This window comes from Marmota marmota, unplaced genomic scaffold, assembly GCF_001458135.2.
Source record: "Marmota marmota marmota unplaced genomic scaffold, marMar, whole genome shotgun sequence".
Lineage (NCBI taxonomy): Eukaryota > Metazoa > Chordata > Mammalia > Rodentia > Sciuridae > Marmota > Marmota marmota.
In genome coordinates, this window is record NW_026000101.1 from 2,450,911 (window position 1) to 2,471,959 (window position 21,049).

General features: G+C 32.5%; 1 protein-coding gene across 1 annotated transcript in view; it reads left to right on the plus strand.

The window, feature by feature from the left end:
* The window catches only part of Shoc1 (shortage in chiasmata 1), a 77,777-nt gene that overhangs the window by 14,981 nt on the left and 41,747 nt on the right, over window positions 1-21,049 (plus strand). The window contains exons 5-12 of the mRNA XM_015492202.2: window positions 2,881-3,046; window positions 3,394-3,505; window positions 5,028-5,181; window positions 8,992-9,093; window positions 10,150-10,258; window positions 13,948-14,042; window positions 15,274-15,516; window positions 18,251-18,667. Of these exons, the coding sequence (XP_015347688.2) occupies window positions 2,881-3,046; window positions 3,394-3,505; window positions 5,028-5,181; window positions 8,992-9,093; window positions 10,150-10,258; window positions 13,948-14,042; window positions 15,274-15,516; window positions 18,251-18,667 (1,398 nt within the window). The remainder of the gene's footprint in view (window positions 1-2,880; window positions 3,047-3,393; window positions 3,506-5,027; window positions 5,182-8,991; window positions 9,094-10,149; window positions 10,259-13,947; window positions 14,043-15,273; window positions 15,517-18,250; window positions 18,668-21,049) is intronic.

A 21,049-nucleotide genomic window follows, 5' to 3' on the forward strand; every position in this document is an offset into this window, starting at 1 on the left:
TCAACCTTACGATAGCTGGGTTTATTCCCTCATTTCCACTAGCATAGCATAAGAATACTCTGTTAATGCCAGCTTTTTCTTTGAGTATATTATTACTGATTTAAACCTTGTGATAAGTAAAAAAAGTATATTTTATTCATTTTTTAAATCATTGGTGTTTATTTGCCATGCAAATAATTTTCTTTTGTAAAGTGATTCTCACTTTTGTTTCTTTCTTGTTCATGTATATTATCTTTATATATAAGGTATCAGTAACTCCAAATATATTTACTTTGAACCTAACCAGTTCTGTTAATGTTTTCCATTATAGTTTCTTTCATTGCTTTTGTACTTAGAAAATTCTTCCACAATTAGATAACTATTTACTTGTATTTTCTTTAAGATTTTGGATAGTTTTATTCTGGATTTTGTTATATGTTTAAAAGTATGGAATTTTTTTTCCTAAATGTCTGGCAGCTATCTCAATATAATTTTCCACTGATGAGAAATGCCACTTGCATCATATACCAAATTCCTGCCCTCATTAGACTTTGTTTCTGGACTTTCTATTGTGTTCTATTGTTTCGCCTAGTATCGTGTCAGTATTATATGGTTTTAACTATTTAATATACAATTATAGCATGTATTAATGGTCTCTTCTTTTTGTTATTTTTCCCTACTCATAAATCTTTATTCCTCTAAATTTCCTTTGTAATCACTTCTCCAAGTTCCCAAACAGACCTTGTGGGAAATTGAAATGGTGTTGAGATCCTTTAAAATTTACCAGTTTTTTAATTATTATTATTATTCAGGAATATGGTTTGTCTTGTCTTTTCTTCAAGTTTTTTTTAATTCTCAGTAAAGTTTTTTTTATTTGTTAGCAAATCAATCATTTAATAATTTTGATCAGACACCTAAGTTAACTTTTTTTTTTTTTTTTTACTTAGTTATCTGGAGTGTTTTAGGTAAACAGAAGTGTCTTCTGCAAAGAACAAACCCTTCCTCTTTCCTATGAATAGACCTCTTTTTTCTGCTTCTTTTCACAATTAACTAGACAAAATTTTGTTTCCTGGTGACAATTTAACACTCCCCTATGATAGATGGAAACAGTCTCTATCTGTGAAGCACACATCGTAGTTGTTATAAAGTAAGAACTCTGGGGAATGCTACATAGCTATGAGAGTTTAAAAGCAGCACCCTTGGTAAAACAGCCTTTGTAGAATTATAGAGAACATTGGCTGTGGTGAGATGCTGCCATCAAGTGGTTGCATCAAAAAAGGCTGGTTGGAAAACAAGGCCTCATAAACTGACATGAGGTGTCCCTATGTACTTACTCCTAGAAATATCAGAATGTATCTCCAGGTTGGGAAGACATTTGGAGGGTCTGTGTTTGGAATAGGAAAGTGGAGATGGTGATATAAATAAATGCTGGTTTTACTATTAATATGACCACATTCATATTTTCAACATGGACTATATTGATAAACCATTTTTAACTTTCTCAAATACAGCATCCTTGGGCCTGGAATTGATTTACTAGCTCTCTTTTGTGTGTCATGAAAATTTTTGTTCATGAGATTATCAGGAGCTTAGGTTCAGATAAACAATCTTTTAGGAGGCTAGTTTATATCACAAGTTCTTGCCTGACACGCCTGTAATTCCAGTGGCTCAGGAGACTAAGACAAGAGACTCAATAGTTCAAAGCCAGCTTCATCAACTTAGCAAGGCCCTAAGTAACTCAGCAAGAGCCTGTCTCTACAGAAAAGGGCTGGGGATGTGACTCAGTGGTTAGGTGACCCTGGATTCACTCCCTAGTATGATGTTGATGATGATGATGATGATGATGATGATGATGATGATGATGATAATGGCTTTTCACAAAGCCATTTAGTACTAGAGATGTTCCCTGATGGCTTGACTTACACCACATATTTGTGTATTTATTAGGCATATATGGTACCACTTGTGTAGTTGGCCAGGAGAGATTTCCCTGCCTGAAAACTCCATACTATTATTCCTCTCTCATGACATTCTGCCATCACTCAACTGAAAGGCCACTGCACCGAACAGGAGACCACTGCTCTCCCTCCAGATGTTTTTAACATTGGGGAGTTTGGCTTTCCAAGTAGTTTCTCATCTGTACATATGTTTTCCTTTTTATCTTTCCATGCAGGAGCTTATTGGAAAGTTTTATGTTCAGAAATTGGCTCTAAAACTCCCAAGGCTCAGAAACTGTTAGAGCTCTCAGTTAGCCAAGATTCTAAAGTAACCAAAACTCAACAGGGTGCAGATAGAGAGGAAAGATTTATTCCAGCAATTAACCATTAACAGTAGTGTTTGTTAATATGTAAGACATATCACATTCTCAAGTAGATACTTTTATGTATAATTTTCATTGTAATTAACTTTATAGTAACCAGGCATGAGTAATTTTAAAATGGTAAAATCAGAATTGGTTTCATTTGTAGGCTTTGTAGACTATCTTCCCCACATGTCAGAGTCTCTGGGGGATGAATTAAAGACCTTACAAGTTAAAATCATACAGAGATGAGAAGTTCAGAGTCAGCCAAAGTTAAATACTTTTATTTCTTTAAATTTTTGCTGGCTATTTGGAAGCACAAGATCTTTTTATCCAGTATTATAGTATAGCTCTTTTGGAACATTTGGTTACTCCTTGGTTTACTAAATAATATTAAAATGTATTGAGTTTTACCTAATGTTCTAGTACTATGCTACATGTTTTATATTTGTAATCCATTGAAGAACTAAAGAATTTTAAATGTGTTTGAAAAGCCCAATTATATCTAATGCTTAATTACAGTAGCTTTCAGATCCCTTTGTATAACTTTCACAACTTTTTATTATTTTTATTATTCCTTTATATTTCTTATTTCTTTTCAGATTTATTTATTGATGATGAAGAATTAATTTTTATAAATGATTTGGCGACCCTTAAAAGTCAACTACCGACTTTAAAGACTCTCTTGAGTAGACTAAAACTCTTTTTGATAAAGGACCCCCTTTTAGATTTCAAAGAGCAGATTTTCAAAGAAGCTAATCTTTTCAGGTATTTGTCAGTGCTATAAATATTTTTATAGGAGAAAATATTCTCCTATATTTCTTTGTACAGTCACAAGTTGAGATGATATCAATGATATTTTACCCTTGCTTTATTTCAACTTTAATTGTAGTCATTGAATACTTTGGTTAACTACATTTCTTATATAATTTGTTTTTAGTAAACACTGACTAATGTGTTTTGTTGTTGTTTAGTTGTAGTTAGATGCAGTACCTTTACTTATTTTTATGTGGTGCTGAGGATCGAACCCAGGGCCCCACATGTGCTAGATGAGCACTCTACCTCTGAGCTACAACCCCAGTCCCTGATTAATGTTTTATTGTTCTTATTTTAAGGAAATATTTCTCTTTTCAAGAAGATTTGGAAGTTTGTGTGAAAGAAGATTTTTATATGGATAAAGAAAACTTTTGTGAGGAGAAACTAGATGATGAAGTAGGTTTAAATGAGGTTGTAACACTTGGCTATCAATAATATTTTTATAAAAATAAGAAAGCACACTTATAAATTTTTAGTAATAAACATTAACTATTTGCATTTATCATATCTAAAAGATTTGATAATGAGTTGAATGTGTATAAATTAAGGAGTCAAATTTACTTTTAAATACAGTTTCTCAGTCTTGGCTGTACCGTGGAATTACTTGAGGAGTTAATTTTTAAAAATAGTTAAAGCCTGGGTCCTACCCAGATATATTCTGATTTAATTGATCAGCTATTTATCCCAGGTATAGAGAATTTTAAAATGTCTTTCGATAATTCTAATTAATATACCTGATAGAGAAAATTGAGAAGTAATGTCTAATTTAAAAATTGGAGGCTGGGGCTATAAATATTGATTTATAAGTTATGCACAAAGCAGATAGTACCCAAGCTATATGGGAGGTGATCTCATTAAGGGAGTAAGAATACAGATTGTCCAAGACTGAATTTGAAGTGCTACCAATATATAATAAGGAAAATAGCATCTTCGGGGGGCTGAAGTTGTGACTCAGTGGTAGAGCACTTGCCTAGCATGTGTGAGGCACTGGGTTCAATTCTCAGCACCACATATAAAAATAAAGTAAATAAAGACCCATCAACAATATATACATATATATATAGCACCTTTGCATATTAAAGGTAAAACTTCTCAAAGATAGCCTTCTTTTTAAGCATACAATTCCAATAGCTCACTGAATTGTTATTATAATATAGTATGTAAAGAATCCTAGTTGAAACTGTAAATAACTTTTTACAATTTGACAAGCCAAAATGTTAGATCCATATAGATTAGATACATTCACTAAGTTACTTTAAAAAATTTTTTAAAACAACTGAAAATATTTTATATTTTGGGGTTTTCTTAATATATTCAAAAGACATACATATAATGTTTGTATGTATAATGACATTTAAGTGGCTTCCTTACAGTTAAAAATGTAACATGATGGTAAAAATAATCATTGTCTATTGGCTACTTCCCTCCAGTGCCCCATCTCCTCTTTCATTTGAGAGTTGTGCACATAGTCAGTTTCACTTGTTGAAAAAGCCAGTTCAGTAGGAATGAAAGAGAACATTTTCTATGGAGTGCAGTAAAGATTCATTCCACTCCATCAAATCTTTTCACTTCTCCCCATTTACTACTTTTCATTTGCTGCAGTGCTTGTTTTTAATTTAGAATTTTGAAATTTTGCTAAATTTGCTAATTTTGCATAAAGAATATGCTTCTGCATCTAGGAATAATGTACATCATTAATATAATGAGTGATTATAAAAGATATTACTCAGAGAATAATATTTGAATATTCTTGTAATAGAATATACTTTTGGCTGCTAAACTTCTATTTTTTCAAAGTATGTATATTTAAAAATCAAGTATGACTTTAGTTTAAAATTCAGTATGCCATTTAAGCAAACTACACATTTATAAATTAAAAAATATTTACTTGGGAAATCTCCTAAAAGCTTCTTTTAACTGTATATTATTTCAGCCACCAACTTTTCCTTCTGAGTTTGAATCCTTAATATCTTCAAGCTTCAAACAAGAAATTGATATTCAACCAACCTCAGAACTGAAGGAGTCACTAACCATAGTACCAGAAATAAAAAATTGTATAGATGAAAATGAACAACAATTCAAAAGAGGTAAGAATTAATTTTAAAATATATTTCTTATAAAATAATATTACCTTGGTTCCTTATTAAAATATGTTCTGAACCTCCAGATTTTGTAAAAAATGTTGTACAAGGCCAGGTGTGGTGGTACACTCCTGTAATCCCAGTGGCTTGGAAGACTGAGGCAGGAGGATCTTAGTTAAAAGCCAGATTCACCAAAAGCAAGGTGCTAAGCAACTCAATGAGACCCTGTCTCTAAATAAAATATAAAATAGGGCTGGGGATATGGCTCAGTGGTTGAGTGCCCCTGAGTTCAATCCCTGGTACAAAAAAAAAAATGTTGTACAAGTTACATGTTGAAATCTCAAAATTATTATTAATAAGACTCTTTTCTCACTGTCAATCTTTTTCTTTCTTTCTTTCTTTTTTTTGGTGGGGGAGGGTCAGTGCTGGAGATTGAACTTAGGGTCTTGAGCATGCAAGTGCTTGCCACTGAGTACATCTCCAGCCCATCATTCTCTTTGTACTTTCTATGCCTGAAATTTCTCTGAAATTAATCTAATTATTTCAAAATAATTATACAAATAAAGCTAAAAAACCTATATGGGTTTATAAAGATTTGTCTACTTACACACAGTGAAAGCACTATCTATTGCTTCTATACTATTTTTAGTGAGCTACAGGAGCAGCTCATAGTTAAGGCACTCACAATAAGTATTCATGGAATCAGATGACTAGAAGCATAACCTAGAATTTAGATGATTTCTCCCCAGTTAGTCTTAGTAAATATTATTGAGTTATTTTTAAGGACAATTTGAGTCATATATGTAACTACTCTCTCATAAATTCTATTTGAAATGGTCAAAGATATATAGCATTATGGAAGGATGAAAGGGGGATCTTTAAAATCCATTGAGAAGAGCGATACTTACCACCCACAGATCATAGACTTGAAGGAATTCTTACACATAATACTAAATCAAGGGAATTACTGATAAGCCTACAAGTCAAAGCAAGGGATTAAAAAGCCAACTGAGCAAGTGGATCAAATCTATACTAGACCTTGAAAGTATAACAGAGTTCAAAGCCACAAGGTGGACCGTGAACTTTTTAGCAGGATGCAAATCTCAACTCTATAAATGCTGATAGAAAGAACAAGTGAGTTTACTGTGATTACACTGTTAAACTCCCACACTTCACTTGACTTGAATGCTGTATTAATCAGAATATGGTGGTTATTACTATGCTATGTTATTACTATTTTAAAATTTTTGTATATTAATTTTTAAATCTGAGTCATCTCATGGGTTAATGTCCATTGACATATTTTTGTTGAGTATGAGTCACATTTTCCTGTTTTCTTCATTTTGCTAAACATGTTTGGTTTGTGTCCATAATGCTATCATACCTGATTTACTACAGAAACTGTATTTTACTATGTTCCTTGAATCAAGTTGATTTTATTTTTTAGTAGGCTGTTAACTTGGATGAACTCAAGCATTAAACTTAATCTCCCTTATGGTGGGAAAAAGCTGAAATCTCTACTAAATACATTTAGCCTTAATTACTGTGCTTGGAGTCTGCCCCATAAGTGTATATTTCAGAAATTTAGGGAGAGTTTATACATGTTTTGGGCTTTTCCTCTGTTGGCTCTCTCCTTTTCTGAATTTTTCCCTGTCATTTCAGCTGCTGTGGTAACTGTGAACTCTAGTTCAGGAAGAACTGTCCATAATTCTTTAAGACAATAAGATTACAAGTTATTATTCAAGTTCTAGTTGCCCCACGCAACACCAACTACATCCTCCCTTCAAGTGAAAACCTGAAGAAATGGGAAATTCATTCAGCTGCAATTCCCTTCAGTTTCTGCCTGCTTTAGACTGTAGAACCTTCTGGTAGTCATTTTATACATTTTATTTGGAATTATAGATGTTATTTACAAAAGAAAAGGAACAATTGTCAGAAGCAAAACTCTTCATTCTCTTTTACATATTAATTCTTTTTTTGGGGGGTGGGTACCAGAGATTGAACTCAGGGGCACTCAACAACTGAGCTATATCCCCAGCCCCGTTTTGTATTTTATTTAGAGACAGGGTCTCACTGAGTTGCTTACCACCTCGCCATTGCTGAGGCTAGCTTTGAACTCTTTATCCTCCTGTCTAAGCCTCCCAAGCCACTGGGATTACAAGAGTGCACTATTATGCCCAGCCTACAGATTCTTTTTCATCTACTTTTTCTCTCCTACAATTCTATTAACTCTGGTCCACAAATGAATTTTCCCTTCCTTTCTCCTATACTTCACTTTTGTGTATGTTTACTGTGATTCTAGTAGGATTTGGAAGGAAAAACTACTGGTATATTTTATGCTATACTGAAGCAGAAGCCAGAAATATAATTTTGAAAGAAATTAATTATAACCTCTGAGATCCTGGAGAAAGGGAGAAACTTTTTTTAATATTTATTTTTTAGGGCTGGGGATGTGGCTCAAGCGGTAGCGTGCTCTCCTGTCATGTGTGCGGCCCAGGTTCGATCCTCAGCACCACATACAAACAAAGATGTTGTGTCCGCTGAGAACTGAAAAATAAATTAAAAAAAAATATTTATTTTTTAAATATAGATGGACACAGTATCTTTATTTTATTTTTATGTGGTGCTGAGGATCGAATACAGTGTCTCACGCATGCTAGGTGAGCACTCTGCCTCTGAGCCACAACCCCAGCCTGGGAGAAACTTTTAGTAGAAAAATATGCTGAGTTCCTAATGTTAATAAGGGAATTGAGATTCTGCTTTTTTTTTTTTCAATTAATAGAAAAAAAAGTCAAGATAAATTATGTTTTTAAGATTAATGATAATGCATGCATTTAAAATAAGATGTATAGTTTCTAAACACATAGAAAAAAAGTCTCTTAGCAGTAAAATTAATCCTTTGGAAAATAAAACAAAGCAACCAAAGAAATTAGAAGCATAAAATAAGATTGCAAAAGTACCACCTTTGTTTGAATAACAATAAATGGATTAAGCATCTCCATTAAATGAGAGATCAATTCTTAGATTAAATTTGAAAAGTAAACCTAATTGCCATATTTCTGCAATTCTAAGACACATTATCAACTGCTACCATAAGACACATTATTAATTTAATAAAATGTTTAAGGGGAAACATTCAAAGTATAAGTCATTATAAGATGAATCACAATTTCATAAAACGTGAAAAACTATGTCTTACAATCAAGGAATTACCACATATGCTATTTGCAAGAGTTGTGCCTTAAAAGAAAGACAAAGGTGAAAAATAAAAGGATTGGCACAATGTGTCATACATCTAGAAAAAAAAAACAGTATTAATATAGACAGGGGCTGGGGGTGCAACTGATGATAGAGCATTGCCTAGCATACACGAGTCCCCTGTGTTGAATTCCCAGACCACAAGTAAAATTCCAGCTAAGTGGAGCATAGAAAGTCATTGTATACTGATGAAGATTAGATCTTTCAAAGTTATCTTATTCTTTGAAATTTTATAACTTATGGACTTGACACCCTATCTTATCTTCCAAGGATTATGTAGATTTTCCCAATTTTATATTTCTTTGTTACTTTTAATTGACAGTAGAGGGATATGTGTACATAATTTTGACTGACAGAGAATGGCATATATAGGTAAGTAACTTTCACCATTAAGTCAGCATTTTCTTCTGAAGTCTAAATCTCCATTTCTTTCTAAAAGGAAAATTGACCTACAGTGAAGCAGGTACTTTAAAAAGGAAAAGGCCACTGAACAATGTTACAAAAAAACTAATTTAATAGTACTTTTGTTGATGTAGATTTTCTTCGTTTTCCTTTCAGATCTTACTACCAAACATGGAATTGATATTGATGATATAAAACGTAGCTCCACAGAGATTTCAGGCATTCAAAGCCAGAGTGAACCAGAGTGCAATAAATCAGGTAGAAAATTTCAATAATTGATCTTATCAAGGGATACCTATATATAATACAAAAGTACAATGCATTCACATATATCATCTATTCTGAGTCAGTTTCAGTTTTAAAATTTGGTTATTATAATCCTACTTTGTCATGTTTTTCGTCTTCTCTATCCCTTTATATTTATTACTACCAGACTCTTATCAACATCAAGAGTGAATTATATATAGAGGAGAGTTACAAAAAAATGGAGAAAAATAATGGAGAAAATAGCATTAATATTAGAAAAAGAAATCTTAAAATATAACTTAATAAATAAAATTTTATATTTTTCTCAGTATTAGCAATCTTGCTGATCTCTTTTATACTCTTAAAAACTAGCTTTTTAATCCCCTCACAACAATCCCATCATTCTCTGCTCTGTCATTATTATATTATTATCTTACCTAATTTGGAACCTCAGGATCATATTTTGTTCTAATGTGATGTCAAACATATTGATGATACTGCTACTTAAATTTATAATTGGATCACATTAATCATCTATTTGGAAGTTTGCTGCTTTATTTATGAACACGATAAAACTGTTCAATACTATCAATAAATGAAGATACATTTTCAAACCCCACTCTATAAATGTATAACTCTGTGCAAGGCTATCTAGAGTCCAGACTCATTAAGATGAAGATTTAGTTTTCATAATACTATTCGTTTAACATCATCAATAATCAGTAAGGTGAGATAGTACTACCTCCTAAGTACTAACAAAATAAACTACATAATTAAAACCATTATTATATATAAAACTCTTAGAACTTATCTTACAAAAATAAACTCAGTAAAGTTTAGCTGTTAGTGGATTTCTAAAAGATCACCACTATTGTAGTTGAGATATCAGATAATATGTGTGTGTGTCTATATATATAGATAAATTTAAGCCTGTGTCTCAAGTAACCCAAATTTGTCTTTATTGAAATATTTTTGTTGTAATAGAATGATTCAAACATAATAATTGATTATAAGATGTTCTAAATTTTACTTTATTTTATGTAACTTTTTAATTTTCATATATTCCAGGAGAATTAGAAATACCACTAACTCGTGTACACCTAACAAGTCAACTTTCTTCAGTAAATTCATTGTGTACAGGACTTGAGACATTTCCATTTTCTTCTGTTTGTAAAATGTAAGCAAAGATTATATCTAGAACTCAAGCTATGATTCAGAACAACCAATTTTAAAAATTATCTCTCTATATAAAGGCAATTTTCAAGACTTCCATGAAAACATGTAAGAGATAATATAGTGCCTATTGTGAAAAACTGAAGGGAATATATGAATATACATACATATATATATATATACACACACACACACACACACACACACACATACACACATATATATACACATTTTATTTTATACATAGAATATCTTTAGAAAAAAAACATGAAAGAAGTTAACATTGGTTGTACCCAAAAGGGAACTGGATAACCTGGCATTATAAGTGGGAGTTTTCTCTCAATACAGACTTTTCTACATTTAGAGTTTTCAATATGAATATATTACTACTAAAAATAGGTACTTTGAAAATGTTAAGATCCTGATATCAGAACATTGTACTTAGGACATTGCTTTAGATAGTTCCTCTATTGGCACTCACTGCCATAAAAGGCAGTTGTAGGTATTTGTTTGCTATGGCTTCCATAACAAATACCACAAACTATGTGGTACAAAACAACAGAAATTTATTTCTTCACAGTTCTAGAGGCTGGAAATTCACGACCAAAGTGTCAGCAAGGTTAGTTTCTTTCTAAGGCCTCTGTCCTCTGCTTATAGAGGACCAATAGCTCCTTTTGTATTCATAGGGTCTTTCCTTTTCCTTGTCTTTGTCCTATTTACCTTTTCATATAGGAATACCAGTCCTATAGAATTAGGGTATACTCTAATGACTATTTAACCTATTTACCTCTTGAAAGACCTTGTCTTCAAATATGCTCGAATTCTGAGGTGGTACTAAGGATTAGGGTTTCAACAATGAATGGAGCAAGGTGGGAGCACACTTCAGCTAATAAATAGTTTAAAGCTCTTAAGTAGAGACAGGTTTCCAGATTCTATCACTTAGTAACTCTGACCTTAATTGCTCTGTGCCTCAATTTCTTTATCTGTTATAGTGGGTAATAATAATGTCTACTTCACAGGGTTGTTATGAGGTCTAAAAGATTTGTCATATATCCCTGACCAGAAATAGCTTAGGATCACAGAATAGTGATAGAATAGCATGGATTTTGATCAGTAGATCTGACTATCAATTTACTGCCCTTACAGTACCAAGGGGGCATATTTCATTTATAACAGAGGACATCTACTGACCTCATTCACCTCCATTAGTGTGATCTCAGTGTTGGAAAAACTGGACATGTAGAACCATAAATCTGTTTGATACCCCCATTGTTACTGCACAAAATGGTCTGTAGTCTTAGAACTAACATTTCAGGGCTGGATTGTTGTATTCTAATTTGAGCCAAAATTGCATAGCTTACTAGCCCAGCATATTGTACCTTTGACAAAGTCTGAGATAGCTTTGGTTGCTACCTTATAACATTTGGCATATATATAATTTAATGTTTTATAAGATAGATTAATCTGGTATTTTGGAATAAAGTTCCCCCATTGCAGGCTGGGGTTGTGGCTCAGAGGTAGAGCCCTTGCCTAGCATGTGTGAGGCCCTGGGTTCGATCCTCAGCACCACATAAATATAAAATAAAGATATTGTGCCCATCTATAACTAAAAAATAACTATTAAAAAAAAAAAACCTCTCCTATTCCTCTGCTTCTTACTCCAGTTAACACAACTAGGCAGGGTACAGTCCCCTTCTTCCATACTGTAAACCTGCAACTTAATGTATCCTAAAATAACACACTTTCAGGACAATTACAGGAAAGTCTACAAGTCTCTAATGAATACTCCAATATTGGAAACTGGGAACTGTATTCTGAGTTTTGAGTTCTTAGTTACTGGAGTTGAGCCTCTGAACTTATCACTATTTAGGCTGCTTAAGTTTCTATAGTAGTCTCAGGAAGATGTCAAGCCATAAAATGGAAGAGCTAGCACTGAGGTATAAAAGTGTTTCTTCATCTTCTGTTTAAGAATTATTTGCATTTGTAGGGTAAATTTGTGCTATACAGAACTCGACCATGAATTAGGACTGTCCATATCATATATGAGCCCTAAAAATAGCATAGGACAATTATGGAAATACTATAACTTGTTTAAATATTTTTAGTCTCTTGGCTAAGTTGAAAGATGCTTATTTGCAGATGTGGAATTCGATGGGAAAGATGTCTTCAGAAATCTCATTAAGAACAATAATATTTGTCTATATTTTGTGAGGTTGGCTAAATATTTCTTTTTCTTTTTGACTAAAAACACTTATCTATTATCTGAAGGATCTAATTGTTAAAGAAACCTTAGTAAGATTCAAGAATTATCCAGATTCTTAAATTTTCTACCACATGACCAGATTTTTGGATTATGTGGGCAAACTGGATAGTGCAAACATGAAACCTAGCTTTCTATTAGCCTAGATTGGGATTTTTTAAATATCTTTTTAGTTGTCAATGGACCTTTATTTTATTTATTTATATGTGGTGGTGAAAATTGAACCCAGTGCCTCACACATGCTAGGCAAGCACTCTACCACTGAGCCACAACCTCAGCCCTAGATTGGGATTTAACTCACATGCTCACATATAGTCCATATAAACAAAACAACAGACTACAATCAATTCTCAGTCACAGGGAATGGAAGATTTGGGGCATAAAGGATTTGTGAATTAATAGAGAAGGTAAAACAGTCAGTCCGGACTTTTTCATAGTTCTGATCCTCAGACACTAAGTGGTCTAGAATTTCTATATAGAATGGTCTTAGGTAGAGCCATTTTGTAAAAATTTTTGTAAAAGCTGCTATTTGCATGATAAACATAGAAAGTTTGCTTAGATTATATTTTTATTTTTGATGGCTTAGAGGATTGGTGTTGTCAGTTTATAGAGGGGAGAGCTGAACTCTCCTAAGTCAGTCCCTTCTAGCTCCAGATTACATTGAAGAAGGTAGAGTAAAGATTTACAGGCAAGCAGAAATAACGAAGGAGTTTACTAATGATTAGACCTGCCCAGAGAAGGAATTAAGTAAGTATTTGAAATCTTGTCCATGGAACGCTACTTCAGTTTACACATTTATAAGATTTAACTTTTCACTTGCTTTTGAGTGTAAAAATTTCTTAGAAAAATACTTTTATAATTGCACGGAAGATGGAAGGAGACCCTCATTGTTATACAAAATTACATATAAGAGGATGTGAGGGGGAAGGGAAAAAAAAGAGAGAGAGAGAAATAAGTTACAATAGATGGGGTAGAGAGAGATGATGGGAGAGGAGGGGAGGGGGGATAGGAAAGGCAGCAGAATACAACAGACACTAGTATGGCAGTATGTATAAACGTGGTTGTATAACCAATGTAATCCTGCAATCTATACACGTGGGAAAAATAAGAATTCATACCCCATTTGAATCAAATGTATGATATATGATATGTCAAGATCATTGTAATGTTTTGAGCAACCAATAAAAAAAAAGAAAAATACTTTTATTAAAAACAAAATTTGGGGCTAGGGATGTGGCTCAAGCGGTAGCACGCTTGCCTGGCATGCGCGGGGCACTGGGTTCGATCCTCAACACCACATAAAAATAAAATGAAAGATGTATGACGATGTTGTGTCCACTGAAAACTAAAAAATAAATAAATATTTTTTAAAAAAACTTATTGTCAAAAAAGATTCAATGTTATTAATGTATTAAACTTTATTTCTTTTTCAGTAGTTTGCTTATTACTGAAGAATCAGCTAATAAATACTGTATGGTATGGCAATTAGAAAGCTGTAAAAGCTCTTTGAACTCATTTTTGCATACAGGTAAAGAGTAATTGCTCTCCAATGATAAGTAGAAAATATAGATGAAAATGTACAATGAATGGAAATGTAGATATCATTTTTCTTTGAGCATTGCTTAACACAGAATACATAACTTGGCACAAAACTAAAATACCTAGATTTGTGCTAAAAAGTTTATTATGCTAAATGACAAGATCTTGATCTTGCTGATTTTCTGGGTAATTCCTAAAAAAGAAAAAGAAAAAATACATTATATGAAATTCTGGAAAATGCAGTTTAATCTGTAGCAGCAAGAAGCAGAACATGGGGCAGGGTGAAGGAGTGGAGTGGATTACAGGGTGGTGTTATAAAGAGCATATTGGAGGGTTAGAGATATGTTCATTATCTTGATTATGATAATGAATTCATGAGTGCATACATATTCAAAAGTTATCAAACTTTTTACTCTACTAAATGCAGTTTGATACTTATCAATAACATCTCAATAAAGGTCCTAAAATATTACTTATCTCATAGGATTATTTTAGAAACTATGTAAGAATTATGCATATAAAGCATTTAGCACAATGTCAGATTTGTTTAGTAACAAGTAATTACTATTTTTAATATTACTACTTGTATTATTATTATTATTACAAAAATAATAATATCATTATAAAAAACACCATTCCAAACTTAGTATTTCAGAATTCATAATCCTAATTTTGAATGGATGTACCTTTGACAAAGTCTGAGATAGCAGACAGTGATATTAAGTAGTTGTGATACTTGGTTTCCTCCATGTATGATTTCTTCTATTTAGGCTAAAAAGTAATGAAGTAGTAACCTCTGTACCACAACATCTAAGATGATATATATCATAAAATCTGAAAAATGTGCCTTATGTAGGCTCATTACAATGAAGTAGAATTTCTGACTTAAAAAATCTTACATTCTTCAAAATATTATCAAATATATTAATTTAGTAATTGAAAATGGTCAAAATATGGTTCCTTCTTTTACTAAATACAGAATAATTTTAACTTCCTGACATACCCAAAAATTGAAATAAGTCCTTTATGTGAATTCTGTTGTTATTATAATGTAGACTTTTACAAATAGTAACATCTTGAGGATAAAATACCAGATAATTTCAGGTTTCACTTTGTTCTAATGAAAGTATATTTCATCAAGAAATCTCAGTGTGGTTCTATTTATTATGTTTTTCTTTATTTTCCCCCCTCCTAAACTGTTTTCTTGGTTTTTTTCCAAGCACTAAGAATTCAAGAGCCAAACAGTCAATATTCAATTACAGATTTTAAAAAGGTATTTTCCATCAAAGAAGAAAGCCTTGCGATTAATCCTGTAAAGGCAGAATGGTGGAAACCAGCAAGACTAAATCTAGCAATAGGAGAAACTTTGGAACATCTAAATACATATGTGTGTCATGATGATCAATCTTCTAATGATACTAAAATGGAGATATTTTTGCCTAAAAAAGTGCTTCAATTGGAATGTAAGTACATTATAATAAAATATAACTTATGTGAACATTTTCATAATGAGAAAGGTTATATAACTGTGTTTCTTCTCAGTGATTAAGAAAATAAAACCAAATTCAAGTATTCATTATTGGCTCTATCTGTGGCAGAATTTATTAATTCTGACTTCCCTGGACTTCACTTTATAAAAGAGGGAGGGAGGGAGGGAGGGAAGGAAGGAGGGATGGAAGGAGGGGGAGAGAGAGAGAGAGAGAAATAGCTAGCTGATCTTGAAATCCTATTCTGTCCTAAAATTCTAATCTCTGTTTTTAAATTTCTAGTCATTTTCTATTGATGTTATTTCCTTTTATAAATGATTGTTAGTATAGTTTATATTTATATCAGCATTTTGCATTAAGTATTTTTGACCTGATAACTAAACTTTGGTTTTCAATAATATCTAGTAATCTCTTTTCAACAACAACAAAAAACTTCATGTGTCTGGGGCTAAAACTTAGTGGTAGTGCACTAGTTTGGTATATATAAGGTCCTGGGTTCAATGCCCATACTGAGAAAAAAAAATCTTCCTTAGCATTTATTAATTTAGTATTTTTTACTTTTATAACTGAAGAAGGCAAATATATTTTGTGTTCTCTTTTGCTAGTTTAGTTGCTATAAATGCCATTATATTTAACATGCATTATACCTCTTTGAAATATATATATATTATTTTAAGATTAGTTTGTACACAGAGTAACTAGTAAACTTTAATGTTAAAGAAGTTTATAATAGAAAATAAATATATGTAAAAGTGAATTTTGGAAGTTATTATGTGTCCTGGTTTAAGGAAATAAGGAATTTGGATGAGAATTATTGTCTGTAAGTTGTGTTTCAAAGATAGAAGCCACAGAATGCTTTGAATGTGGTAGGAAGAAAAACAGATACCCAGATTTTACCACTCAAATGTACACCAGTCCATCTCAGGCCTAGATGGTTACTCATGGTGGAATAAGAATTTATAGAGATTAGGTCAGGGCCCTGCAAATATCTAAACAGTGTATCAAACCTATGAAACTTACAGTATTTTGATATATAACTAATTTGAGGTTAAAATAGAACATATTAACTTTGATATCTGACAGAATTATGATGATAGTATTATTCTGAAGTTTAAGAAGCAGTAACTATTTCTGTATTCCCATAGTCAAGTTGTCAGAGTATGGATACTTAAAGATAACAATAGTGTGGGAAAATAATCAGGAATGAACAGTTCCTACTTACCTGCTAACCAGATTATCTCTAGAGACTATCTCAGAGGTTAAAAATTGGTAGCTCTCAGACCCTATTCAGCACACATTATTGACTCATAGAATGTTTCAATTACTTGACAGCATTTATAACTTGGAGGATTTAATATATTGATTGGTCTGTCGAGTTTGTCTTTAAAAACTGGATTCAGATTCTTATGTGGCAACAATTAGCTGGAGCCCTTAGTAACTCACTACTTTAAACAGACCATGCACTTCCCAGCTCGCTGTAGTTGTCAGCACTCACAAATTTGAGCCAGGTGTTATTTGGCAATTTAGCATTATTCTTGGACCTTTGTCTTATATCTAATACAAAGAGGAAAATTAAATGTTTCTTATATCAATATCTATAATTTTAAAATCGTAGGCCACATTTTGGAGAAAAAGAATATAAAATTTATCTTCCTAAGGATTATGATTTAAGCACTTGCCATATACTTTATAGTCATTTATATCATTTAGTTGGCCCTAGAGGCATTTCAATTTTTTCAAATCTACCTTATAGGATATAACTTATATAATAAACTGCACCTATTTAACTATACAGTTTGATGCAGAGCTATACCACAAGCTAATCTATATTTCATTGTTATTTTAATCTGTATTTTCCTAATGACTAATGATGGGGAGAATCTTTTTACATGCTCATTGGTCTTTTATATATCTTTTTTTAAAAAATAGAACAACTTTACTGTGACATAATTCACATGCCATATAAAATTGATCCATTTAATGTATACCATTCAATGGTTTTTAGTATAATCACAGAGATGTACAATCATCACCGTTTTAGAACTTTTATTGCCCCAAAAAGAAATCCCATCTCTATTAACATTCACTCCCAATTCTTCCTAGTATAACCACTATATATTCTCTGTCATTGTAGATTTGCTTCTTCTGGACATTTCATATAAATAAAAAAATAATTTAATTGTGGCCTTTATGATAATCCTCTTTCACTTAGTATGTTTTTAAGATTCATCCGTGTTGCAGAATATACATACCTTATATGAAGAATTGTTAAAATCTTTTGCCAATTTTTAAGTTGCACTGCTTTTTCAATATTGAATTATAGGAGTTATTTGTTCATTTTGGATACAGTCCTTTGTCAGTTATGTATATATTGCAAGTATTTTCTTAGTCTGTGGCTTGCCTGGTAACTAAGTTTTTGGCAATTGTTAGCTCCAAAGGTATAACTCATTATAAGCCTATTAGCAGTAGGGCTTTTCTGGAAATCTTTCTCTTCCTGGCAACCTAGCTCCTATAGAAAGAAAAAAGAGATATTAAATTTCTAACTTTTAAAAATTTTATTTAGACCAAAAATTGATTTTTAAAAAGTAAACAAATACTCCCAAAGATCAAATTGTGTTTAAAGAAACTAAAACTAAATGGTATCCAATACCCTAACAGAATACTCATTTAGGCATGAAAGTTATTTGGGTTTTTTATGTTCTGTTTTCAGCATGGCTAGACCATAAAAACTGTTCCTCGCCAACTGTACTTACTAATGAGAAATCTATAAATGATAATATGTTGCTTCCACAAAAGAGCCCATCCCTGACAAAAGAAGTACCAGATCTGTGTTGGTCTGATGAATATGTCTCTGTTGAAAGACCAAAAAAGGAAGAAAAACTAAAGAATGATCAGGAGCTAGTTGATAGAACAATACAAAAGAAAGACAATAAAGATCATGTTGAACGTGACTGCATGGTGCCATCCAATGAATCATCTTCCTCTTCAAGAATTAAGATAGCATCTTTTGAGCCTAGTAAAAAACTGGAGAATGATCTGGACCTTTTGAGCAACTTTATTGTGCTGCGAAATAAATACAAGACTTGCACCTCAAAGCCTGAAGTCATAGACCATGATAAAAAAGATGGTGGGTAATTTAGTAATATTCTGGCCTAGATATGATAGGTATAAAGCAAAAGTACATAATTTTTATAAAGGCAAAGAAATAACATTCTTTTAGATAAAATTATATTTTTCACAAAGAAAATTGCATTGATTGATGATACTCATATGTAGAGATAGATATGGATATATAAATACAGATTTAAATATAGATGTACATATATATTTTAAAAAAATTAAAAGTTGCATTTGAATTTGTAACAAAAGTCACTATCTATAAAACTTGTTTTCTACAACTGGGCCATACAAGTTCATAATATTTCCAACTTTTATTGATCATTCTGCCATTATTTTTTTCTGTTATCTGACAGCCCTATCTCAATATTTTAACTTATATTTTAATGTATATTTAAGGACTTTTCCCACTTAATTGCTCATTATATTTTATAATGTTACCAAAGAATTTCTGATTCAGTTGTAATTGTCTTGTTTCCTGCTTCTAGCCACATCAAAGGTAGTGAAATGTGTCAAATCTTTTTACTTTGGCTATTTAAAAAAATAGGCTTTCTAGAATAATTTTGACATATATTGTCTTGATAAAATAAATACTTATGTGACTTAGAGAATAGTTAGGTCTTACTGTCTGTCCTATATACTATTAATAGACACAGGATTTTTAGTTCTTAATGTCATGGTGGTTACATATACTTTTCCAAAAGATGTGTTGGCCTTTTGTAGATCTGCTTAGAGTTATATTACTTTGTCAGTCAGAACATTTTTTATAGAGAAAAATCTCATAAAAATACAGAATAGAATTTAAATATTTCAGAATTTTGTAATCTTTTATGTTTATATATATTCACCTTAAAGTTGTCTTTTATGTAATAGTTTGACCAAGTTATAACTTACCCTGCTCGGTGACAATTCTACATATAACTGAGATTATTCTTACCAATGTTTTCACTATAATTCAAGCATACCATCTACATAGAAGAATGATCAAAATATAAAGAATCATGTTATATATATGATTAAAAATGGGAATCATTTAAAAGATTTATTTTCATAATTGTTAATGTTTTCAGAGTCTACTTATATTAGTTAAAAAAGGAATCCACTCCAAAATTAACACTGACATCCCTGTCTGGTTGTCATATTTAATAGCTTGTAATAGGATATAGTAGCAACATAAATGACAAAAATCAGTAAGAAAAGAGAAAAAGATAAAAAATATTTTCTTAAAAAAAGTTAGCCATTAATTTCCTAAACAATTAAAGGAAAATTAGTTGGAAATGCTTCTGTACTCTGATGTTTTCTCAATTAGTATTATGTTCCACTTGCTTTGCTTTTTTATACATTTTTTCCCAGAGTAGGTAGAAGGAATAATCTAAATGATAAATTTGAAAAAAAAATAAATTGGATGTAAGCTTGTGGGAATGAACTTGCCAATAGGATAAGGTGTTTTCCTCTGCTTCTCTTACATCATGACTCTTTTCCCTATGAACAATTCTTTCCCAGTCCAGTATACTCTAGGACTAGGTGTAACTCTACTTCATTCTATTGTTTAGTTTGCAAGCCCATTTGACTCTCAAATTAAGCACTATTCTCCAACTTTTTAGCCTTTATAGTAATAAATTGCCACAGTCTGGCTGGGCACACAATCACGAGCCACCACACAGCTTGTAGATTCAAACAGCAACTCTTTATTCCCGAACTCACACCAGCCGTCTACAATCACGTTCTGGGGAAATCCAAGTTCTCTGCCCAAATCCACGTTCCCTGCCCAAATCCACCTCCACTGGGCATCTGTCTCCCAAAAAATACTGTCTGAATCCCGGGAGAACTCAAGGGGAACTCAGGCAGCAGGGTACGCCCTATTCCCAGCAGGAATAATCTTAAACCTTAAACCTGGAACCTAAACCGGGAACGCCCTAATCCGCCTTGGTCCTTGAGCAAGGTCACCTACATTCAATGTCACTGCAACATGGGGTACGCTGGCAAGGAAATTGTCATACCCACTTGGCTAATGGCTCCCAGCATCTCCCCCCTTCTGATTAATTAAACAACAAGCAATGTGGCTTAAGGACCGTGCCTGGTAGGTTGTCCAATTCAACATATGGTTCTTACCCGTCATCGGAAAACTGACCTTTAGGCGTCAGCCTCCTGTCTTAGGTTGATACCACTGCAATTGAATCATACCCGTCACTGACTACCGGTCCAGCATACAGCCATACTTGTGGATAGGTCTATGCACCAGTGGGGGGGGTGAGGTTCTTTGCCTCACCTCTGTTGGCCCCCAAATTTGGCCTTGGTGCCAGTGGGGGAGTGAGGTTAATGTGGCTTAAGGACCGTGCCTGGTAGGTTGTCCAATTCAACATATGGTTCTTACCCGTCATCGGAAAACTGA